General features: G+C 37.5%; 2 protein-coding genes, 1 non-coding gene and 1 pseudogene across 6 annotated transcripts; 2 read left to right on the top strand and 2 right to left on the bottom strand.

Moving 5' to 3' along the window:
• Positions 1–143: 143 nt before the first annotated feature.
• On the top strand, positions 144–2,637 carry LOC137733010 (uncharacterized). 3 transcript variants are annotated; one of them, XM_088685724.1, is made up of 6 exons: positions 144–601; positions 916–1,075; positions 1,165–1,341; positions 1,428–1,526; positions 1,608–1,805; positions 2,011–2,637. In XM_088685724.1, the coding sequence occupies exons 2-6, from the start codon at positions 953–955 to the stop codon at positions 2,308–2,310; spliced, it is 897 nt and encodes a 298-aa protein (XP_088541850.1). In that variant the 5' UTR covers positions 144–601; positions 916–952; the 3' UTR covers positions 2,311–2,637. The 3 variants fall into 3 exon arrangements, with proteins under 3 accessions (XP_088541850.1, XP_068328348.1, XP_068328341.1); XM_068472247.2 differs by having other exon boundaries at positions 150–601; positions 718–1,075; positions 1,608–1,853; XM_068472240.2 differs by having other exon boundaries at positions 150–601; positions 1,608–1,853.
• Positions 2,638–2,831: 194 nt separating this feature from the next.
• On the bottom strand, positions 2,832–6,436 carry LOC137733044 (uncharacterized protein At1g01500-like; annotated as a pseudogene). The gene is made up of 3 exons (XR_015956689.1): positions 6,063–6,436; positions 4,307–5,119; positions 2,832–3,323 (listed from the first exon to the last, which is right to left on the bottom strand). The product of XR_015956689.1 is annotated as an uncharacterized protein At1g01500-like (transcript).
• A 2,345-nt stretch (positions 6,437–8,781) lies between these two features.
• Positions 8,782–11,082, top strand: LOC137746087 (uncharacterized). The gene is made up of 3 exons (XR_015957150.1): positions 8,782–9,846; positions 9,918–10,333; positions 10,424–11,082. It is a non-coding gene; the product is annotated as an uncharacterized LOC137746087 (transcript).
• Positions 11,083–12,749: 1,667 nt separating this feature from the next.
• Positions 12,750–16,150, bottom strand: LOC137713076 (strychnine-10-hydroxylase-like). Its single transcript, XM_068452328.2, has 2 exons — positions 15,138–16,150; positions 12,750–13,585 (listed from the first exon to the last, which is right to left on the bottom strand). Exons 1-2 carry the CDS (start codon positions 16,092–16,094, stop codon positions 12,962–12,964), a joined length of 1,581 nt encoding a protein of 526 aa, XP_068308429.1. The 5' UTR covers positions 16,095–16,150; the 3' UTR covers positions 12,750–12,961.
• Positions 16,151–20,632: the final 4,482 nt, after the last annotated feature.

A 20,632-nucleotide genomic window follows, 5' to 3' on the forward strand; every position in this document is an offset into this window, starting at 1 on the left:
TAAAAATGAAAACTACTATATCGTAGTACTAAAGGGTTTCATTTTATTGACAAAGAGAATATATTCATCTTTTTCGTTTTTCCTCGGCATCTCTTTCCGTTTTCCTATTAAATATTCCCCGGTTGCAACTTGCAATGTTCCAAGAATATCGTCACTTAATAATCCGCCACGTTGAGCGGCATCGACCCAAGACAGTGATTCTCTCTTCAAAGGCCACACGTGCAAATATTAAGTGCGTGATAAAAAAAACACGTGGGAGTGGGTTTCGCCGCCCGTCATCGCTCGAAATATCAGCAGGCAGTGGCTCTGCCGCCAGGAAAAATACAGAAAAAGGAAGGCGCAGAGCCGAGAGATTGCACTTCACACACACACACACACAAACACTCTGGAGGGGAGGGGAGGGGAGACCAAAATATCTGGAAGACCTGCCAAATCAGGACACGGAGGAACTCCAAAAAGCTTCAGTCTTTCCCCTTTTATCTTCTTTCTTCACTTGTATCTCGTGCTAGTGTTACAAAAGGTCATCACATTTCTCTCTCTCTCTCTCTCTCTCTCTCTGTGGGGCAAGCAGTTGGCAAGGTTGGAGGCTTTGGATTTCCAGGTAGCAATGAACACTCTCTGCTCATGCTATGTGCTTGGTTTTTATGTTTTTAATTTGTTTTTGTTTCATTTTTCCTATGAAAATTAAATTGCTAGAAAATTTCTGAGTTCTTGTAGTTCTTCTGTTTGTGGGGCCCAAGATCTGGATAGTTAACAATGTTCAATTCTTCTGGAGCATGGACTGTTTGATTGTTTGACTTTTAAGATTGGGTTTGGTTGGTTGATCTAACACCGCAGTTTGCGTGATTTTTCCTCATTTGTTTATCATTTTCTACCCCTTGTGACGTTTGGCGTCCCTGTTTCATGCAAGTCCAGTAAACGAGCAGCTATTAAGTTCCTGGGTGAATGCTTGATGTTGTATGTGAAGCTGCACTCAGTTGCGAAAGATTTTGATATCGAAAACTCTGTGGACATGTTTCGCCTCTGGAGCACTTCTCATCAGCAAGAGAACGATCCCTTGAACCATGACGCTAAGGTATTGAAAAAGTTTGAAGTTTACAAGTCTTCAAGGAAATGTGAAAAAATCCTTCTTAGTTGAGTTCATGAATTGCAATATATATGCAGATCAGTGAGCTCAAGGCTGCGATTGGACCGCTATCTGGACGCAGTTTGCAGTTCTGCACTGATGCATGCTTCAGGCGGTACTCGGAGGCGCGAAATTGGAACCTTGACAAGGCGAAGAAAATGTTGGAGGAAGCACTCAAATGGAGGTCAACCTATAAGCCTGAGGAAATCCGCTGGGTAAAATTGCTTTACTTTTTACAATGTTCTCTGTTTCTAATGCTTACATTTCTAGCTGAGTGTTGATGTGATTGTTGTGTTGTCAGCACGAAGTTGCATGTGAAGGCGAGACTGGGAAAGTTTGCAGAGCAAGTTTTTGCGATCGTAGTGGGAGGACTGTTCTTATACTGAGACCGGGAATGCAGGTATTAAGCGTTGTCGTTTTGTATTTCTGATTCGTTGAGCATTCACTAGGGCGAAGATTAATGCTACTGGAAATGTTGCAGAACACGGTATCAATAGACAATCAGATGCGGCATCTGGTGTATCTGATTGAGAATGCTGTGTTCAACCTTCCGGAGGGCCAAGAACAAATGGCGTGGCTGATAGACTTCACAGGGTGGACGCTAAGTACTACCGTGCCTGTGAAATCGGCTCGAGACACCATCAACATTTTACAGAACCACTACCCTGAGAGACTAGCGGTAGCATTTCTCTACAATCCCCCACGCATTTTCGAAGCATTTTGGAAGGTTTGAGTTCTGTTCTTCCTATTTGCTTCATTGAACATTACTTCTGCCAAAAGAATCAGGGGTCGTGCGGTTTGTGCTGTTATAATCTAGTAGTTATTCAAATTGATGATAGATAATTGAATCGAGTATCTGAGATTGTTCTGTTCGGTTGATGCAGATTGTCAAGTATTTCTTGGACAACAAGACATTCCACAAGGTTAAGTTCGTTTACCCGAAGAACAAAGATAGCGTGGAGCTTATGAAACAATATTTCGACGAGGAAAATCTCCCTATTGAGTTTGGAGGACCAGCCATACTAAACTATGATCACGAGGAATTCTCGAAACTAATGAATCAAGATGATGTGAAATCAGCTGCATTTTGGTGCCCCGATGACAAACTACCACATTGGGCTAATGAGCGTTCTGAAGCCGAGGTGGCTCCAGAGCCAGTGAGTCTTCCACCGGCAGCCAGCTGAGTCTCCCTCCCCTACTCTCAGCGCATGATCGTGATTAAGCACCAGAATCCTCCAGAGCAGGAGCTGATAACCCTAAAGTATATGAGAATAAGTGAGACGGACTAACTGGTTGAGATGGTGCTGTAAGCCTGCAAGCTACAATCCAGTGAGAGATTACCTTGCAGGCATCTGAGAGTGCCCTAGTCAGAGATTACCTTAATACTAAACATGTTTAGTGACTACATTATCATTAAGAAAACAAATTAGCATTCTGATATCTTTCAAAAAGAATTAGCAATCTGGCATTGGTTTTTTTTATAAATATCTCATCAGCTGTGATGTGAGTGAGACCAATCCGACAATGCGTAATTAAAATTCTGAAGCACTTGTTTGCAAAACCTTCATTTTCCCCCGTCTTCTTGAGCCTGAGCTTGAACATGTGCACTGTTTTTCTCTCCTGATATCCGTATTTAGTCTGATAGCCAGAAATAAAATTTATTAAATCGAATTTTATTAGCTTTGGGGAAAGAGATGTTATCTACTACAACGAAATACAATATTTTACCATTTATATACTTTTGTCCAAATCAAAGACTGTTCATCTCTTTCTATTACACCCTTCTTCTAAACAAACCTCTCACCAAAAGTTTATGGAGGAAACAACAGAGAATACGAAACATATAAACTGTCAGCTACACAAACAGTACTAAGTCAAAATCTGTCGTTCGAGATGCACGTTAAATGTGGACGAGGTTAGCTGCCTTTCGAAATTGAGCACACATTGACATCCGGATATTTAATCACACCAGGCGCCTCTTGAAGGTTCGCGTGGTTGTTTGGTAAGTACGGACCAGCAAACCGACCCCTATGCCAACTCCAAGACAAACGCCAAGTCCGATACCCACGCCAACTCTCACACCAGCATTGAACCATGAGAGTTCTCCGTCTTCGCCGTCCATATATTCCGTCCTCCTCCAGTACATATTGTTGTACTCGTCCTCGTTCTCCGGCTTGTAGTTTCTGTACTCTGCTACCTGCAATTCAAGAAAGGTTAGGGGATCCCAAAACGTACAACCCCAACCGAAGAATAAATAACAGAGATATGAACTATAACAAATGAAGGATGCTATGATGACTAATTATACCCCTTGGTAAGTTAACCTTTCCTTCTTTACGCAAGAGATAAAACCAACAGAACAAATTCATGAATGCCATCTTAACCAGGGTAAATTAAGACAACCATCGTATCAAGATCCCAAAGATAATAAAACGGTGCCAATAAAACCTTCAGAATATTGTCTACAACAACCCAGCAGAAGGTGGGGCCTGCAACGACGGACCATCCCCACGTCTCGTTGGATGAGGCCAATGTAAGTCTGACTCCAACAAGGATATGAAAAAGAAGACAGAACGGGCCCCATCACTTGAAAACTGTGCCCCACCCATAATACCCATGTGCCATAAGATAAGATTTTGTTTGCAAGTCCTTGTTTAACAAGAAGTACGTTTCTGGGCAGGAAGCACAGGCAGGCAGCTGCAAGGCTCGTACGAAAGAGTTAACAAAGGCAACAATTTCACCATACCGCTATATAGTTTTAGATCACTGGGGACCTACCTCCCGAAAACGACGAAATTGTTCAACACCTCATCTATCAAATGAGTCCTACAGTACACTGGTGTGCGGGATGCACCGGTTTTATGGACCACTAGATTCGAATGTTTGGATTAAAGCACGTAAACCTAGTCATCCACGGAAGCAGACACCGATGCATTGTCCAACTTTTGATATCAAATACTGCAATGACTGCAAATAAAGCTTCAAATAATTTTTCGCCTTATAACAAACGAAAACTGACCCTAGAGTGAGGCATTAGATGAACACAGGCGCCTTACAACATGCATATACCGACACAACCCTAAGATACCAGATAAATGCAACTATGGCAAAGCACTGAAGTGAACATAGCAAAATTTGAGTTTCAATCTTTCAATACAAAAAAAAAGTTTCAATATGTACCTCCATATCAACTCCAGGAGAGACATCTTTCTGGCATTCGGTTGTCTCGTACTCTGGTATTGCACCCAACGTGCTCTTCCTATTGTGTTTCTTTCTACAATGAAGCTGCAGGGTCTTGGTTAAGATGATCGGTGTGCCAGAGAAGCACCCTGTGATGTAAACTTCAATGGTTGGTGCAGTTAATTCAGCGCCACCAAGATGTTTCCCCTTCAAAAATCCAGTGCAAGCACTGATATCTGATTCACAATTCATGCTCCATCGCTTGACATTGTTTTTTGATTCCCCAACGAAACCGTTGCTATTAGACATCTCTAACACCCCAGAGAGGATGAGATCATCTTTGTCATACACCTCAAATCTCGCGCTCCCCATCAACCTTATACTGTCTGTATTCACAAATGTGGCCTCTTCAGATTTCTTATCTACCCGATCCCTTCTAAGATGTGAAGAAACACCTTCAGAGTGAATGCTAGTTTTAGCACCATTGACTTCCAAAAGGGTAATCCGGGCTTACAGGAATATGATGTAGAGTCAGAAACTTTGGGGTCGAATCATCAACCTTAAAGTTACTGATCCTCACATAGAAGACTCTAAAATCAAACCAAGATGAAGGTAATTTACTGCAGGGCCGGTAAGGAGAGTATCTTATAATCTGGAGGGCATGATTCTCAACTTCACCATTGCTTGAAACTTCATTTGAACCATCCATGATTTAGGAGGGCAATCCTCACTGAAATCCCTTGATATTGATCAAAACGGCAATGTCATTGCAGTAGGAACCACACAAGTTGAACTCGGACTGACATAAGAAACCTGTGAAGAAATAACCAGAATATTTTCGGTTCAGATAATCACAAACAAAGGAGGAAAAAACCCAGAAACCCGGATGGTCAAACTCAAATCCATTAAACCAGCACATAATCAAGAAAAGTTTGCCTTTGCCCGGCAAAACGGTATTTTTGTAAGGGGAAAAAAAACACCCCATTGTTAAGAAACAGAAAGTTAGAAACCCATAGATTGAGGAAAAAAGAACTCAATCTCACAACTGAAGGAGCAAAAATCCAGCTCTACATGCTAATAAATAGGATTTGAAAACAAAAGGTATATGCTCACTCTTATCTTGAACAAACACAAATCTAACTTCATAGAAAGATGAAACATTTATATGGAAAGTAATTTCCGCACACACGCCTTTTCTCCGTCTGCACACCCTTGTATATTTATAGCCTTCGAATATAAATCAAAGAACATAAATAAACACGAGTGTGCAAAACGAGAATAAAACTGTGCAAATATCATTTCCCATTTATATTAGCCTAAAAGTATAGCAATTCAATCAATTTGCCATCCAAATTTACAGATTAATTTTAGAGCTTTTCACTGCATGAACATAGTCTTCAAACAAATAAAATAAAAGTACACACAATTTATTTGACCAGAGGATGAAAACAGGAAGACCAACCAGCAGATCCTGGAATTAAACAAGAATTGAACAATTCAAATCTTCAATCTTCAAATCCAATTCGTAATTTCGTAAAACTTTAAAGGAAAGCAGACGAACTGAAACCAAATTGAATTCTGAAATATTTGCAAGAGAATATTGCAAAATTACGAAGAAAAACAAAATAAATATGCTGCAAAAGCTGGCCACAATCAGTCAATTCACAGAAGCAGCCAAATCCATCTCTCTTCCTCTCAAACGAATCAACAGCCACAAACAAATAAAGAGAAAAAAAAATTAAAATAAAAACCTAACCAAGTAATTGATTCAATTCCATCCACAATCTTCAACTGCAGAGAGTGACTTCCCGAATCGCTTTCGAAACTCCTTCAAGGTCGAGGCTTTTGATTCTCCTCCCAGCCCAAAATTCGTGGCTGCCAATCAATATTACGATTGACTCGAGTCCTCCAAAATAAAATAAAAATAATTGTTGGTTGCTTTTGTTGTTGTTTCCTTCTTTGGGATCGAAAAACAAAAAGCTTGAGGCTTTTGAGTTTGTGGCGCGTGGATTCTGAGAGTTTCCGAAAAAGGGAATGAAATGGAGAGATGGGTTTTATAGGGGAGCAGGAATCTGAGAGGGAAATGGGCGTTTACTTGAATTTTGTTGTTCATCTTATCCGACTGGGGAGGAGGCAGAAGAATTTGGACTTGCTTCGATTTTGAGATGATTCTGAAAAAAATTGTTATAAAAAAAAAGCTGGGAGCTATTTTTGTGTTTGGTAAACACTCAGCTTCAACTTTTTTTCACAGTTTTGGATGAAAAAAAGCCAAAAACAAGAAGCTGCAAAACTCAACTTTGAAAAATTGGTTTTTTCACATCTGTTTTACATAAAAGTTTATCAAACACTCTAATACTGCTTTTTTTTTTCAAAAGCACTTTTACAAAAAAGTTTACCAAACACTCTGATGCTTTATTTTACAGCTGCTTATTCTCACAGCACAGCAGAAGCAGTTTTTTTTCAAAGCACAGCAATAGCAAACCAGCCCTTCCTGTCCCTGAAAGCCTGAAAGGGATGGGCAACGCCCAATTGCTTGGTTAGAAATTAATAATTAGTTCTTTTTTAGTGGTGCAGTGTTCGCCCCTCTACTCTCGGAGGCAAATTGTCTTCCCTCCTGTCTGGATGTCCTTCTTATCACTTCTTACTTTATACGGTCACGGTTAAATTATGTTAATATTTTATATTAATTTTTTTATAAAGATAATAAGACAAAAAGTAATAGGAATATAAAATGTTGACGTGGCTTAATTGTGACCGCACAAATAGAAGGGGATGAGAAGGGCATCCAAACATGAGGGCATACAATTTGTCTCCCTCTACTCTTTTTTCTTACCCATTTTTTCATTCACCATTATAAATAGTTAGAAAACAGATATACTCTCTTCATAAAAATAAAAACAAATCAATAGTTATTTTTTTAGAGTAATGCTACACGTACAATATATTGTATTATTACTTATATCATTTCTTTAATAAAAGTGGAGTTGCCCGCTCTTCAATACTTGTGAATCCCATTTCAATAAAAATGATTGTACAAATAAATGATAAGAATAATATTTTTGTATTTCCTCATAGTATAACTTTGACACATTGAAAACTAAAAACATTTGAAATTTTGGGGTCCATTTTTTTAAATATTTAATTATTAGTTTAGATTTTTTTTGGAATTAAAACTTTATTTAATAACTATTTTCAGTTATTATTTTTTGTTTAAAAATTAAAAAAATTTAAAATCTTAAAACAAAATATTTAGCAAACAGTCTCCTACTCTTAACCATTAATCATACAAAAGATGATGGTAATGACTTTTTTTTTTTTTTTTTTGGAACAAATGATATTATCTATACTAATGCGGGAGAGGGTGAGCTTATCCTCACAATAGCTAGTAATAATATGGTTCAAACTCGTGTTTGGTGAGAATCGAACAGTTAAGACCTCTCACTTACAAGTGAAGAAGAATACCATTAGAGCATACTACTAAATTACGATGGTAATGATTTCTTAAGAAAAGTTGATTTTCACATTTTTTTTTCTATTTCTCACATACCTATTATTTTTCATCATTAAGTTAAATAAATCAAACAAAAAAAACGAAAATGATTAAATATAAATGCGTAAAAAAAATTATCCTAATATAGCCAATTTGTTTTCAACCATAATGTCTATAAGCAAAATAAGCCTCTTCTTATGGGCTGAAAGAACAGTTTATGAAGCCCAAACCGTTGATACAAAGTTGAGCCCAAATTTTGTGTGAGCAAACCTATAATGCGATCCAAAATAAAGGGCCAAGAATCTCCCAAATCCATTTCAACCAATCAGCCCAATCTAATCTCCGAAGGAGAAAAACTCGACTCCTTGACATTTTACATATGTAATCAGTCCAACTACTTCGTCGTCTTCATCGTCTCTGTCTGCAACTGCTGGTGAGAGCTTTCGACTTCGTTTTTACTTTTTTAATTTTGAAGCTCAATCTGATTCCCATAACCCATCTCTGAAACTGAAATGAAAGCCTGCTTTTCTGTTTTTAATTTCGAAGCTAAAAGGCCTTTTTGTTTTGACTGATTCAATGACCTTTAGCTTATCTGTTATGTAGATTGGATAAGCTAAAAGTCCCTTTTGCTTTTTGTATATAATATTATTATTGTATTTTATATATTATATTATAATATACTATTGTGCTGTCATGATATTTAGATTATAATACAGTGGTCTAGATATTATTGTGCTTTCATGATATTTAGCTTAATCTGTTATGTAAATTGAGTGGTCTAGATATTTAGATTATAATATTTTATGTATATGCTTTCATGATGTATTTTTTATTTCTTAAGTTAATATAAATTTCTCATGTATTAGTCTCTGTCTATACGATGAATTGACTCTTATTGTTTATATGTTTGTTAATTTAGGAAAATGAATCACCCTGATAATCATGTGAATGATAATGCTAATTTAGATGAGATTGTTGAAAATTATAATGCTCCGCTGTGGAAGTATGTCAAAAAGCTCAAAAAAGTGGGAAATAAAGGATGAGGAAATACTGAATTTGAGTGCAATTATTGTCATAAAACTTATAAAGGATCCTACTCTAGGGTCAAGTTTCATTTGTTAAAAATGTCTGGAAACGGGATCGCACCTTGCAACAAGGTTACTGATGAAACTCTTGCGAAAATGAATAAGCTAGTTCGAGAGTGTGAATACAAGTTGAAGAGTTCTGCTCCTAAGCATGTTTCGTTGCCTAATACCGGTTCATTCTGTTATGATCTACCTGAAGCAAATCTTGATCCAAAGAAGAGAAAGGGAACAAGTGGGCCTCTCAGTAAAGCTTTTAACAAGGAGGCTCGAGATCAATGTGATGCCGAAGTTGCAAGGATGTTTTATACAAGTGGCTTATCATTTAACCTTGCAAGAAATCCGCACTATCGGAACTCATATGTTCGTGCTTCTACACTTCCAGGGTATGTTCCACCAAGTTACAACGCACTGAGAACTACTCTTCTGCAACAAGAGAATAGTCACATTGAGCGGTGCCTCCAACCAATCAAGCGCACATGGAGCACTAAAGGTGTAAGTGTTTGCAGTGATGGGTGGATAAATGCTCAAAGGAGACCACTTATTAATATTATGGCAACTTGTGAAAGTGGGCCAATGTTCTTGAGAGCAATTAATTGTGAAGGTGAATACAAAGACAAGCATTGTATTGCCAACTTTCTTACAGAAGCTATTAAAGAAATTGGTCATGAAAATGTTGTTCGAGTGATCACTGATAATGCCCTTGTTTGTAAAACTACTGGGTTACTTATTGAGGCCCACTATCCCCATATCTTTTGGACACCCTGTGTTGTTCACACTCTTAATCTTGCTTTGAAGAGTATATGTTCTCCGAAACAAACAGAAGTTTCGTATGAGGACTGCAATTGGATTTCAACTATTGCTAGTGATGCTTGGTCCATAAAAATTTTTATTATGAACCATAGCATGAGATTGTCCATGTTTAATGAACATTGCAAACTAAAGTTACTTTCCATTGCCGAAACAAGGTTTGTTTTCTCCACTTTTTTTTTTTTTTCCTTATTCAATTATAAGTTGTCCTAATTTTTAAATTTTTCAGATTTGCTTCCACACTTGTGATGCTTAGAAGATTTAAGGAAATAAAGGAAGGTTTACAACAAATGGTGATTAGCCCGAATTGGGCTTTGTACAAAGAAGATGATTTGGTTAAAGCAATGATGGTGAAGCAAAAGATATTTGATGAGGATTTTTGGGACAAGATTGATTATATTCTTTTCTTTACAGCTCCAATATATGAGGTTATTAGAATGGTTGACATAAATAAACCTTGTCTTCACTTGGTGTATGAGTGATAGGATGCTATGATTGAAAATGTGAAAGCTGCTATATACAGGAATGAGTGCAAGGAATTACATGAAAAAAGCAGCTTTTTGATGCGGTGTATCGCATTTTATTGGAGCGATGGACCAAAAGTAGCACACCACTTCATTGTTTGGCACATTCATTAAATCCAAGGTAATGATTTTGCTAACTTACTTATAAATTCTTCTAGATTAATTTTTAGATTTATGAGTACATTTTAAACTGCTATTTCTTTTATTTTAGGTAGTATAGTTCAGAATGGCTCCAAGAAGACCCTAGTCGTCTTGCTCCACACCGCGATGTTGAACTTACAATTGAAAGGAAAAAGTGCTTTGAGAGATACTTTTCCAATGAGGAAATTAGAAGAAATATCAATGTGGAGTATGCCTCTTTCTCTATGTGCTTGAATGACTTTGGAGCTATTGATTCTATGAATGATAGATTTCATTTGGAACCAGTGATGTGGTGGATTGTCCATGAAGCTTCTACACCTAGTCTCCAATCCATAGCATTGAAGCTACTTGGACAACCTTGTTCCTCCTCTTGTTGTGAAAGAAATTGGAGCACTTATAGTTTTATTCACTCTTTAAGAAGGAACAATATTACACCACAAAGAGCTGAGGATTTGGTATTTGTGCATAATAATCTTCGTCTTTTATCAAGGAATAGCTCAACCTATAAGGAAGGTATTACTCAATTGTGGGATGTTGGAGGAGATGGCTTTGAAAACTTGGGTGAAGGTGTCGCGATGCTTGAAATAGCTAACCTTTCACTTGATGAACCGTCATTGGAGACTACTTTAGTTACTGGAGGAGACATCATGAATGTGGAAGTTGAATGAGACTTTGTTTTTTTTAATTTTCGTTTGGATGTTCATTTTAATTTTTCAAGTTTGAAGACTAATTGCTTGTTGGATGGACTATCTTTCTAACTGTTTGGAGTTTATTGAAATAAATTTAAACTTGAGTAATAAATTTGAATGTTTATTTTATAATATTTTAGATATATTTATTTATTTATATATATTTTTAATTACCGTATCCTTGACGTATCGTGTCCTCATTTTTAGAAATTTGACGTGTCTCTGTGTCGTATCCCCGTATCCGTGTCCGTGTCCATACATCCTAGGAGGAGAGGGATTGAGAGTTTGGGAGGTTCTGAGAGAGACTGAGAGAGAGTTTTAATTTCTTTTATAAATGGTTGAGATCTAACTTCAAGCAATTCTAACGGCCACATGTATTTCAAATACACATATTATATATATATATATATATATGTATATATATATATATATGTATATATATATATATATTTTTTTTTCGGTTTAGTTTTGTATTATCGAACATACCGTCCTTTAGTCCCGATTTTTATACCGAATTTTTTAGAATTGTTCGGTTTCGAGTACCGAATAATTTGGGATTTTCAGGTTTGATTTTTCTCAAGTCAGGGTCAAAATTTTCGGATCAGATTTGATTTTTTTTTTGGATTTCTTTCTTTGTCACATCTCTGCCCGGGGCGGATCACTTCTCGGGCCCGCTCTACCACCGTAGCACGATATTGTCTGCTTTGGGCTTCGACCATGCCCTCACGGTTTTGTTTCTGGGAACTCACACGAGAGCATTCCCAGGATGGGTCTTCAATATTGTAAGATCCCACATTGCCTAGGGGAGTGATCCTTAAATGTATATTCTCATCCCTACCTAGCACGAAGCCTTTTGGGAGCTCACTGGCTTCGGGTTCCGTAAGAACTCCGAAGTTAAGCGAGAAGGGGGCTAGAGCAATCCCATGATGGGTGACCCACTGGGAAGTTGCTCGTGAGTTCCTAAAAACAAAACTGTGAGGGAATGGTAAGCCAAAAGCGGACAATATCGTGCTACGGTGGTGGAGCGGGCCCGGGAAGTGATCCACCCCGGGCCGGGATGTGACAATTGGTATCAGAACCTAATCCTGACCGTGGTGTGCCGACGAGGACGTCGGACCCTTAAGGGGGGTGGATTGTAAGATCCCACATCGCCCAGGAGAGTGATCCTTAAGTGTATATTCTCATCCCTACCTAGCACGAGGCTTTTTGGGAGCTCATTGGCTTCGGGTTCCGTAGGAACTCCGAAGTTAAGCGAGAAGGGGGCTAGAGCAATCCCATGATGGGTGACCCATTAGGAAGTTGCTCGTGAGTTCCCAAAAACAAAACCGTGAGGGAATGGTAAGCCCAAAACGGATAATATCGTGCTACGGTGGTAGAGCGGGCCCGAGATGTGACATTCTTGCCTTACAAATAATGTTAGAAATATCTTGATATCACATTACTGATATGCAAAGTGATGTAAGCAGTAAACATATCATTGCTGTGCAAATTTTGCACTTCAGAACAGTTTAGACCCAGGTTAATGTAATGAAATCTCAGTTTTCCAATCAATAATGAGAAAAACCTAATCAAAATTAATTTTTCGATAATAATCGCAAATGGACTATTTTATTTTGTCCTGTTTGTGTACTGGCGAATGGGTGGGTTCTTTACAAACAAATTCAAAAACAAAAAATCCGGAGGCAACAGACCCAAAAGAGAGCCCAATTGAAAATGTAAATGGAGGCATTTTTGGGGTACTTTTTTATTGCTAAATATGCCCATTCTCAAACACTCATTATTGCTAGGTTTTTTATCTTATATTGGCAGTTGATTTATTGATTTTACGATTACAGATATAGACATATAATTATATATAACTAATAACAACCAAAATCTCTTATTTATATCCCACACCTAATATTCTATATTTTCTTCTTTTATCCATAGAGTTCAGAAGATAAGCGAGGTTTGATGAGAACATTGAGTGGAGATGCCTTAACGTTGGTTATTCCAAAACTCTCTGTCATATCAATTGGTGCACTCGACGGGTTTGAGATTTCAAACGCATGCAGAAAACTAGCCAATGTAAATTGCACCATTTGAAGACCAAATGCCAAACCAGGGCATGATCTTCTACCACTTGAAAAAGGAATATACTGAAAATGGTGACCCTTCAGATCAACATCCTTGTGTGTGGTAAGAAATCTCTCTGGCTTGAACTCGAATGGCTCAGGCCAATTTTTCGGGTCAGTTTGGATCTTCCAGAAGTTTGGGATGAACCGGATGCCCTTTCGAATATGGTAGCCAGCAATGGTGCAATCTTCAGTGAATATACGCGGCCCTGATAATGGTCCTACTGGGTACAAACGTAACGTCTCCTTTACAATAGCTTGGATGTAGACCAAGTTGCTTATATCTTCCTCACTCACAACTCTTTGTTTGCCTATTTTGGTGTCCAGTTCGTTTAGAGCTTTTTTCATAACATGAGGGTTGTTCAGCAATAACGATAGTGCCCACGTCAATGTCACCATGGTGGTATCGCCACCTCCTGCAATAACATTCTGCCCAAGGAATATTTGCTTGATTAACATTTATACATTCTTTAGGTGACCAAAATGTTAAAGAGATTATCTTTTTAAATCATATCTTGTAAATCAAAGAATATAACGGTTGATAGTTGAATTTCATTCTTAAAGATTTAAAGAAAGAATCTAACCATCAACCATTACATCATGTGGTCTACAAATACAGTCTAAGAAGATAATCTCTCTACCATCACTCATTGATGAGTAGACAAATATGTCGCATGAATCATATATAAAATTGGAAATCAAAAAAAAAAAAAAAAAACTATTGTCTAATGTTATCATTTTATTTTTATAGACCATGCAATTAGCTTATAAGTATTGAAGAGTAAAAATAAAATCTTGATATGTTTAGGCCTTGTTTGGCACACCGTATAAGACCGCCGGATAGTATTAATAGTACGAAACGAGTGTTTGGTGAGCTTCGTATTAAATAAGCACCGGATTATTTAATCCGGGCCCACTTATTTTATACACCTCCCACCCGCTTGTTTATCCCAACCAAAACCTTCAGATAATTTAGTCGGGTAGAACTCTCGTTGCTTACTCCGTCCCTCTCTATCACTTCTTCGTCCCTCTCCTTTTCTCACAGCACTCTCCTTCCACTTTCTCACATCGCCTGCACTCTCTTGTCTGGATCCCAAGTTCATCTTCGCCGCCTTCTTTTCTCTCTCTGTTCCTCCCTCCTTACACACACGCACCTCCCACCTCATCCGTTCGCCTTCGATCTCTGACAAGTGACAACAAGACCTTCCATGGGTTGGAGGAGGAAGATGATGATTCGAATTCTTCCGATCTGGGTTCTGACAAGGAAGGGAGCTGGGCTCCGACGAGGACGGGGATTGCAATTCGGATTTGGGCTTCGACGAGGAGCCTGTTGGTTTGTTACCATTGAAAATATTCAATATGGGATTTTAATTTTGGTTGGTGAATCGATGAGTGGCTTCGTATGGAGGGTGGGATTTGATAAGTTAATAGTAAATATTTCTAGTATTATTTTGGGTATTTTACCATTTGGAAGAGAATTACTCTGGCGTGGGACACAGGTTTATTATCAAATCTTGTTCTTATGTTCAATGCATCTGGTTCTCTAGCATGTATTTTCCGAACTTGTTTCTTCCTGCCAAATAACAATAGGCATGAAATTTATTATGAATGCTTTGTGAATGAGTTGCCTTGCTGAGCATTTTCACATGATTGCATCTTATTATGCAGGTTGTGTTGGCAGCTAATGACTTGCCTTCTATCAATGAGGTAACTTACATTGAACTGATTGAGATTATATCAATGATGTAACCTCCATTTTCTTATTCGGTTCAGTACCAAACACAGTATAAGTAATACGATCATTAGTCCGATACTGCACCAAATGTTCGACTAATTTAGTCAGTACTATCCGGTGGCTATTTATCCTATCCGATAGAAATAGTCAGTACAATCCAAGCTACCAAACGAGGCCTTAGTGTCTAACTCCAGCCTTTTATGGTTAATTATTTGCCTGCAAAATTAATGAATTATATATACGTACCAAGCTTGTGGCTCTGGTGATCGTATCAGCATCAAAACTGCCAAGGTCTGCACCATCAAGCACAGAAAGCAACGCATCTATGAAGTCCTGTTCTCCTTTTGCATCGCCTTTTGCTCTCCTCTGCTTATGCTCTTCAACCCACTCTGCAATAATGGCGTGGATTTCCGTTGCACTTTTCTTCATTGCCTTCTCATGTCCACCCCAATCCAACCACCGCAGATAAGGAACCGCATCACCCACCAAAAACATGCCCAGATAATCAAATAACTCCCTCAATGCAGTCTGAACCCTACGCGCTTCTTTCTTCTCATCCCCAGCGGCAGCCACCGAATACCGCTTTCCAGCCACCATTGTAAGAATAACGTTCAGCGTCATGTCCCCAAGCCATTGCTTTAGCTCTACAACCACTCCAACTTTCGAGCCCTCCTTTTTCTTTGTACTCCAAAGTTCGTGCAATTCTTTTAAGAAAGTAGCCACTTCCGACACTCGAATGTGCTTGAGCAGCTCAACCTTCCGGACTGAGAGCAACTCCAAGGTAACGATCTTGCGAATTTCTCGCCAATAGGGTCCAGGTGGTCCAAACCCAAACATTGCATAGTTGTAGCTAACGTGATCTACAACCGCCATCTTTGGGCGAGAGAGTACGCTCAAGTCTTTGGTTGTGTAGCATTCTTTTGCGATCTCACTGCTGCTTATCACCAACGACGGATGGACGCCAAGGCGGATAGTGAAAATGGGTCCGTACTTGTCCGCCATGGCTCCCAAAATTATGTGAGGAGGTGTGGAGCCTCCGAACAAACGAAGGTGACCAAATATAGGCCATCCACCCTTGGCTTCTGGTGGTGATAATTTGCCCTTGTGATTGGCAGCTCTCCATCTTCGTGATAAGTAATAGAACACGATGAATACTGTGAACAGGCCAGCAGTGATAGAGTTTGCATAAGGGAGAGAATCCATTATTGCAACGCAATCATTAGAAAGCTAGAGACTGTGATTTTTACCGAACTGGGTGAAGGCTTAAGTTTATATAGAGCCCTGTCATACACACGCAGAGATATAAAGGAGTAAAATGGGCACGTGTACTACGTATGAATCGATTGAAATAAATAACCTTTTATTACCTGTTAAAAAGTAAAAGATAGATGGTTTATAATAAAGAGTCGGATCCTTTTCATTAAATTCATCTAATTAATCAATCTGAATTTTTGAAATTTAATTCAACAATTACAAATAAGGGATTTATTTAAAAGTTATAATAACTTTAATCGTTGGATTAAATTCATATAAAGAGAACTTATCCATTCCAATTGTCTTTTTTTTTTCTTTTCCTGTTTTTTTTTGGCAAATCATTAATTTCCTTTACAACCCGTATAAAATTAATTGTGTCAATCAAATATGCAATAAGGATATTTTAGGTATTCAAAAAATATAAAATTTGTAAAATAAAGCATAATTATTTTACGTGGATCATTGTGATCGGGAGTAAAAAAAAAAGGGGACAATACTTGGGTACTGACAGTACCCATTTTACTCACTAACTTACATGGCCAATAAAGACATGACATGTGTTATATGTTTAAGTTTGATCACCAAGTAACCAAGCACCCTTTCTATTATTAAACCCTTAACCAAACAGACCGCTTGGTCTTTCTCCTTCGGCAAGTCTGCGAGTCTTACATGCCATAGCCGGCATGGCATGGCTTCTTTTCTCCGGCGACCCAAACAGGCCACCCCCACCACCAATCCTTCTTTTCTCCAGCGACCCACCTCCAATCCTTCTCTTCTGCAGCAACTGCAACTAGTCGTCCTCTGTTGTGTGGTTCAAAACTAGTCCCCCTCGATGGTCGACGTCGTCGTTTCAAAAGAGTATTGCTCCGCGATGGCATGATTTTTTCTTTCTTTTTTTTTGGTCAGCATCTTGATTACTTTGTCAAACATAGTATTCAAAAGAAAGAAAGAACGAGTCATTTAAAACACCTAAAAATTTTATGGATTTTATTTTACTTCTCACATGTTCTTGATAATTTTTGTCTGTTGATCTACTTTAATTCATTCGATCAGACGGTTAAAAATTAAAAAAATATATGAAAAATAAAATAAGGTGTGTGGATATCACATCTTTTTTATTACTATGAAGAACTTGATTATTTATGACATTGTTGGTTTGGACCCTTTACTTATCTGTTGGATGCAACTTGCAAATAAGATGGGATTGTCTTTTGTGTGATTTGTGCATAATTTTAGTATCATTGCCCCCACGGAAATAACCTTACAAAAAATACTCTACACTGGAATTGGGCTAGCACTCGTGAATTTTATATATTGAATAACGGTCATCTTATAACCGTTACGGGATGATCCATTGAAAACGAATTTTAAGCTCATATTTTATTCACAGTACGTTCTGGATTATATTTTTAAAGCATGTAAATCTCATAATACTGATTAAGGAGAGACTGAAATGCCTCTGTAATCTTTTGTTCCCCAAAAAGGTAAATTGTTGTGGCTAAACCACCAAGTGATTTTTTTTTTTTTTTTTTTGGTTATCACACATTGATGACATACTAATTATTAATCCCTTTTGTGATGATTAAGTTTTAGCCTAAGCTTGCTTATATTTGAGTTCTCTATCAATTATTTTTTTGTCCTTTTTCAATCGAATTTTTCTCTCAAAATCTTCCGTCTGTGGTTGTTTTGGGTAGTGTGGGTTTGGCAAGAGATGAAGTTGAGTTTTAATGATGTGGGTTTTCTAGATTCTAGTGCTGCTTTTGTCCATGTTAGATCTGCTTGTTTGAGCTTGAGTCTTTCTTTCATGTCTCATAATGGCGTTGGTACGATTTATCGTAATGTAATCGATGATTTCATTTGTCTTTTTGAATGTAGAGTCATTCTTGTAAACGTCACTAATTGTTTCTTTTGCAGTTTCTTTTTGAAGTTGGCGTTGCTTGTAAGTAAATAGTGTTCCTTTAATAGTTTTGCTAGTAATTTTGCATGCAGAGTCTCTTATGAGGCAGGTTATGATGTGATTGAATTTCTAATTACCGAGATTGAAGTATTTTTGGCTTTGGAATGCTGGATGTGTTATCAATTCACACCCAAAGATCTGCCGATATGGTGAGATTGGCCAAGTTGGCCTTGTTTTTTTGTTTTGAAATCCATTTTGTTTGAGGATCATTCGGATTTAATTCAAGATACTCAATTTGAAGTTTATACCTTTTCTTATAAGGAAAACTAATGAAAATGGCTTGAAAACTTTAAGTTTTAATAATAAGGACAAAATAAAGGGTAAAGTGAATAGTACTAGGATTTACTTTTTAATGTAAAAATATGATTTTTCGTTAAAGTGAACAGTATTATGGATTTTTCGTTAAGACTCCCTTTCTTATAATGCTAATAAAAATGTTACTGTGTTGCCTGAAAAATATCATTTTCTCCGTAGTCTTGATACCACGTGAGGCGTTGTTAATCCCACTCACACACACCGTCATTAGCTAGAGACTCCAACTTAATCAACACCTTTGTTTCAATTTCCATTGGATCGTCCTGAAAGAGCCCCTCAAATAATTAACAAATAAACCTGCATATTCCACGTTGTCTGACAATATAATTTGGTATTTTTATTATTATAAACTCATTTGTATAAAACAATAACAAAAAAAGTCATTAGTCAAATGTTGAATTAAGGTGCATCAAGCTGATTAGTGAAATGTGTGATTTTCCTTCCAGGACTTGCTACGTGGCTTTAACTTTATTATTTAAACTTATCCAATAGTACTTTCTTGTTTGTGTACGATATAATATGAGAAATGTTAAGGATATTTTCGTAAAAATGTGATTCTATTTGAACTTTCTAATCTCTTATTTTTACACAATGTTCTATAATATTTGGCTAGAAATTAACGTTAAATTGTAAGACAATAAAGAATTATATCAAATATCATGTTAAAAGAATCTCCTTAACATTTCTTATATAATATAGAGCATAATTCTCTCCCTTCCTTAACATTTCTCATATATTATGTCTCTTGATGTGCGACGAATTTTTAAGATTAACACGTAGACAAGATAAATCGTGTGATGTAAATCACATGTGGCCGTAAAACTTCCCATACTAAACAATCTGTTTTAATATTATAAAAAAAAAATTAAGATGCAACCTTAAAATCCAACTTAAAAGTTCAAAAACAAAATCATAAAAGTCTTCGACCGATCTTATCACCTGCACCTATCAGCTTTTCCATATTTCAAATGTTACATTGTTACATCGTCACGTAAGTCATCAAATTCCACAAATCTTACCTGTAAATAGTATTAGTCACGAATCCTTGATGTGGTAACTATTTTCTTTCTTTGAATCAAATGTGATTCACATATTATGGTCATAATAAACAACTAAGGTTCCCATCAACAATATCCATATAAATTTTTGTCAATCGTTAGGAAAATACAACTGGTGATATGACTAGAAGCCACGGGTTTTCAAACGTAAAATCCACCCCACTTTTAAGTCCTTGTCAAAACTCGCTTTCCTTCAAGGACCTAGTTTCTCTATTCATCCAATTCTCATACACTTCTATTCACTCTTATTTGTGCGATCATGGTTAAGTCACATTAATATTTTATATCACTATTACTTTTTGTCTCATTATCTCTATAAAAAAAATCAATATAAAATATTAACGTGGCTTAACCGTGACCGTATAAAATAGAAGGAGATAAGAGTACATGAAAATTGGGAGGGCAGAGAAGTCGGATCCTTGTCAAAACACAATTTCTTCACTTTAATTGCTGCCAGCCACACAACACCACAAAAATTAATGAATAGATTCCCTACACGGCAAACAGCCCCCAATTTTGAATTATTTTTAAGTCGTTGCACTTCTTTGAATTTGCAACAAAACCTCTATATAGTCATTAAGTTAAAATTTCTTTTTTCAACTGTTGCACTCCTTTGAATTTACAATAAAATCTTTATAAAGTCATAAAGTTTGAATCAAACTAATTTCATAACTTGTAGTAAAAAAAATATTATTTATGACTTGTCCCGTTAATTAATGTTTATTTCCTAAATATAATTCCTTGAACGTTGAATGTTCTAGTTCTCGTGTGAGTTCCCAGAACGAGAACTTCTCAATAGGTCACCCATCCTGGGAGTGCTCTCGTGCGCTACTCGCTTAACTTTGAAGTTCCCATGGAACCCGAAGTCAGTGAGCTCCCAAAAGGTCTCGTGCTAGGTAGGGATGAAAATATACATTTGAGGATCACTCCCCTGGGCGATGTGAGATGTCACAATCCACCCCCCTTACGGGCCCGACGTCCTCGTCGGCACACACGCGGCCAGGGTTAGGCTCTGATACCAAATTGTCACATCCCGGCCCGAGGGGACCACTTCCAGGGCCCGCTCCACCACCGTAGCACAATATTGTCCGTTTTGGGCTTACCATTCCCTCACGATTTTGTTTTTGGGAACTCACGAGGAACTTCCTAGTGGGTCA

The sequence above is a fragment of the Pyrus communis genome, chromosome 15 (genome assembly GCF_041283825.1).
Source record: "Pyrus communis isolate YQ-2024b chromosome 15, ASM4128382v1, whole genome shotgun sequence".
In the NCBI taxonomy this organism is placed as follows: Eukaryota; Viridiplantae; Streptophyta; class Magnoliopsida; order Rosales; family Rosaceae; genus Pyrus; species Pyrus communis.

Coding starts and splice junctions, on each gene's coding strand:
- LOC137733010 (XM_068472247.2), top strand. CDS start 953: ATGTTGTATGTGAAGCTGCACTCAGTTGCGAAAGATTTTGATATCGAA. Junction 1,076..1,164: donor CCTTGAACCATGACGCTAAG/GTATTGAAAAAG, acceptor ATATATATGCAG/ATCAGTGAGCTCAAGGCTGC. Junction 1,854..2,010: donor TTTTCGAAGCATTTTGGAAG/GTTTGAGTTCTG, acceptor CGGTTGATGCAG/ATTGTCAAGTATTTCTTGGA.
- LOC137713076 (XM_068452328.2), bottom strand. CDS start 16,094: ATGGATTCTCTCCCTTATGCAAACTCTATCACTGCTGGCCTGTTCACA. Junction 13,586..15,137: donor TCACCAGAGCCACAAGCTTG/GTACGTATATAT, acceptor TTCCTTGGGCAG/AATGTTATTGCAGGAGGTGG.